The 4,319-nt window shown below is 32.9% G+C and overlaps 1 protein-coding gene across 1 annotated transcript; it reads left to right on the top strand.

The window, feature by feature from the left end:
• Positions 1 to 252: 252 nt before the first annotated feature.
• Positions 253 to 2,278, top strand: LOC130629918 (uncharacterized). Its single transcript, XM_057443294.1, has 2 exons — positions 253 to 368; positions 1,019 to 2,278. The coding sequence occupies exon 2, from the start codon at positions 1,028 to 1,030 to the stop codon at positions 1,787 to 1,789; it is 762 nt and encodes a 253-aa protein (XP_057299277.1). The 5' UTR covers positions 253 to 368; positions 1,019 to 1,027; the 3' UTR covers positions 1,790 to 2,278.
• Positions 2,279 to 4,319: the final 2,041 nt, after the last annotated feature.

The following is a 4,319-nucleotide window of genomic DNA, read 5'->3' on the forward strand; positions in this document are numbered from 1 at the left end:
TTAGAAATGGCACTATTGAGCCACGGTAAAAAAACACACTTCTGCTGCCACAGCAACTTATCATTAAGCAAACCACAGCTAATTTTTATTTTATCTTCAAACTCTCCATGTCCTTGTTTTAATTTAATTGCAAACAAAAGTATTTTCTACAACTTTTGGAAATCTGTGGAGGAGCGTTCGATTCCCTTTGATGAAACTGTTGCACGTCACGACAATAGTGTATTCTATGACATCTTTAAACTCCTTTGTTGATTAAATTTTTTACAAAGCAATGATTAATTTTATTACAAAACAAAAACTTTTTAATCGACATTATTTGGAAAAGCGTGTGGAGAAGCGTTATAAAGTTAGTTGAAGTTTTCAATGTGGTGAGAACGCTTTAAATATTTTCGTCAGTCAGTTCTTATTATGTGGTAATAACATTTAAAAAAAACTTTTACACTAAGAAGAGCGGTTACTGACATTTGTGGTGTAACACCAAGAGACACCTCGTCTATGTCTGGGCTGTACAATAGGTTGTGTCAAAGTTTAACTTCAATTTTAGGATTTTGGAAGACGATCAAACTTTGAAAATGACAAAATTATTCATATATTTACTTGCTTATTTACCTTTGGCTGGTTCTGTAATTCGTACTGCAGATAATACTATAATTTTTAATAAGATGCGCATGTGTTTTTAGGCTGACTCATTCATAAGATATTGGTAATAAATATGTTATTGCCCTTTATCATCTGGGTAAGCGGGCAAAAATAGATGTAAAATGTATAAAGAACATAACATTCAACCTTATAAGTAGTGAACATATAGATGCTTACATTGTCAAACAAAAGGCAAAGGCAACGAAGTAAAAAGATGTTAGTGATTACAACACTTTTAAGAGATTTTATCAAACGATAAACTAACACTGTCAAATTTACTAACAAGCTCGCGCAATGCTATTACCGTCAGTTAATATTATCTGGCAATGCCCTCATCAACAGTATAAACTTAATTATTGATATATTTCATTTCTTTCAGGGTAAAAATATGACGACGCGAAATGATTTCATTCTCATCGGTGCAGGTCTCCCTCGAAATGGAACTTATTCAACAAAAACTGCTTTGGAGATTCTTCTCCCTGGTAAATGCCATCATATGTATAGGGCTTTGGCTTTCCACCAAAAAGAATGGATACGTATCCTAAACGATGAAATGTCCGACGACGAATTTAAAGATTTTTTTCTTTCAAATGGAGACGTTGCGGGAGTTGATGCGCCTGTTATTTTAGTTTATCAAAGATTGATGAAAGTATTCCCAAATGCCAAAGTGCTATTAAATATACGTGAACCGAAATCCTGGGAAAGATCAATGAATGAAACTATTATTAAAATGGCTGATGATGACCAATTTCCAGAATGTATTTTTCTCAGTCTGGGATTCTTCAAATCCTATCTTATGCCTACTAAACTGATGCAAAGAGCCTTATTCCAAACAGAGCGTTCTCGAGAGATGATATCGTCCCTAAAGAGCGGTAACGGTGTAGCGTATTACAACAGATGGGTTGAAGAAGTTAAGCGGAACGTACCCGAAGAGAAGTTACTTGTGTATAGTGTTAAAGAAGGCTGGGAACCGCTGTGTAAATTCCTGAATGTTCCAATTCCTGAACAGCCTTTTCCACACACCAATGACAGCCAATCTTTTCATGAACGGACTGGTAGGAATCACAGACGTTCCATGATACTTTTGTATGAGCTTGTATCAATTCCAATTGCAATGTATATGTTTTATAAAGCTTCGATGCGAAATTAAATTTTGGTTTGCAATAAACTGTAATGTTAAGGTTTTACATTGGTTATTTTATCACTAAGCCAGCAGTAGTAGTAGCTGAAAGTTCTAAAATCATGGTAAGCACAGAAAATTAAAAAGTAAATTCAGGACATTTTAGGACAAATTTGTTTGATATTACAAGATAATTTCAGACAATTGTTAGCCGTAAAAATCACAAGCTCTATAAAACCTTGACATAATGAAATCTAGAAATATTTGTGGACCACTGGAAGCCAAATATGTTGAAGCATTTTACAAACTTCGTTTTTAATTAACCCTTTTAATCTTGTAAGCCATAGAGCGGTTCTCTGGATCCCTAATGTTCAGGCCTAAAGCTTGCAAAATATTTCCAAAAAAATGACTTTTTTTCCCACTTGGAAAATGTAATTGATTTTAATCTAGAACACTTTTCGACTGAATATAATTAGGTCCATCCAACAAGAAATACAGACTTTGTTTTTGTTATTGTTATATATTACTTCACACTTTTGTTTCACACCTCAGTCATCTTTTTACTGCTGGACAAAAAAGACTATAAAACTTTTAACACTCTTTTTGTAACTTTACTCTTGGAAAATTCACGGATACACGAAATAGAGATTTGCTGATTATGTACAACGGTCGAGAATCGTGTGCGAGGGTCGTTGTAAAAGCATATGAATGAAGATTTCTTTACAAACATAGCTTACTGTTTTGGATTGCTGCGTTTTAACGACAAAATTGGTTTCAAATTGTTGGGCTGCAAATATAGGAATAAGAAAATAAAATAAAATAAAAGAAGATAAGAAAATGTTTTGGCGATCCTTTCTTAAATGTGGATTGTTCAACAAGCTAGACTGTAGCGAGGATCATTTAGTCAACATTCGAGATCTTGATGATTAGAAAACGCTAGAGCCAGAAAGTAAATTTCACTTTTTAACAGTGACAGCAGTGATGACGAATATGACAATAAAGAATCTCAATACAAGGAAGACTATTCGTCGTCGTCAAATTATGAATAGTTTGTGGTTTACTAAAAGTCAACCTTATCGGAACTCAAAAAAGCTAATTGCCGCAAAAAAGCCCATCCGCAGATAAGCCCATCTGCAGATAAGTCCATCCGCACATAAGCCCACTCACAGATCAGCTCACTCGCAGATATTCCCACTCAAAAAAGCCTTTGAAATCAAATAATCGCAGGGCTTATCTGCGTAATTTTGCGGTAGTTAATTTTAAAGAAAAGTGGTAGAATATTTTAAAAAATTTGTCAAAATACGTTATAATATCATAAAAATATATTTTTTCTTGCGCATAGTTCTAATCCTGACAACGAGATTCTTACAATAGAAGAAGAAAAAAAATGTGGTAAAAATATCGTCATTAGTGTGACGTACTACCGGAAATATTAACGAGTTTCGTATAATAAATCGAGAGAACAAACGAGGTTTTCTAATTGGAGATTTTAACATAGATTCTTTAAAATCTGACAACAATGCAAATATTCAAAATGTATGTAACACTCTCTCCTCCGTAGGGTTTATACCAATAACTAACAGGCCAACACGGGTGACCAGTATATCTAACACAATAATAGACCACATATTTACTAACTCTCTTTTTGAAAGCCACATCACGTCAGGTATCATAAAAACAGAATTTTCTGACCAATTACCAGGTTTTTTTTACATGCAATGCTGCTAACGACACTCCATCCATGCAGCGAAAAAAGATAATTTACAAAAGAAGTTTTTCTAAACCAGCAGTCCAGAAATTTAAGCTAGCTCTAGCAAAATTAAATTGGGAGCAAGTAGTAAACGGTAAAAGTGTTAATGACGCGTACAATTAATTTATAGAGATCTTCCCTGGCCATTATAGCCAATGCTTTCCATTAAAAAATATGTAATAAAAATAAAATCTTTGTTATCACCTTGTATGACGAAGGGATTAATTAAATCATCAAAATTAAAACAGAAAATGTATGTAAAGTACCTAAAATCTAAATCACTTAGAGATAAAGAAACGTATTTAAATTATAAAAACTTATTCGAGCGGCTAAAAAAAATCTCAAAACAGCACTACAAAAGCGCAGCAACACAATATAAATATGACACAAAAAGAACGTGGCAAATAATAAAAAAGTTATAGGTAAAAAACAAAATGTTCAACATTGTCTTCCAGACAGGATCACATATGACAACAATATTATTGAAAACGATACTGAAATAGGTAACACGTTTAATGAATTTTTTTGTTAATGTAGACCAAATCTGGCTTCAAAGGTTACAAGCAATGTGAACTATAAAAACTATATACCGAAATGTAAATTTAAAATACTAAATGATGAACTTCAATTAGATGAATTAAAAAATGCATTTAAAGGCCTAAAAAAGGGTAAAGCTCCAGGTTACGACAATATTAGTAGTGATATAGTAATAAATTCTTTCACATCGATTAAACACATTATATATCATATTTTTAAACAATCATTTTCACAAGGCATATTTCCAGAGCTACTAAAGAACTGCTAAAGTAA

The sequence above is a fragment of the Hydractinia symbiolongicarpus genome, chromosome 2 (genome assembly GCF_029227915.1).
Source record: "Hydractinia symbiolongicarpus strain clone_291-10 chromosome 2, HSymV2.1, whole genome shotgun sequence".
NCBI classification, from domain to species: domain Eukaryota; kingdom Metazoa; phylum Cnidaria; class Hydrozoa; order Anthoathecata; family Hydractiniidae; genus Hydractinia; species Hydractinia symbiolongicarpus.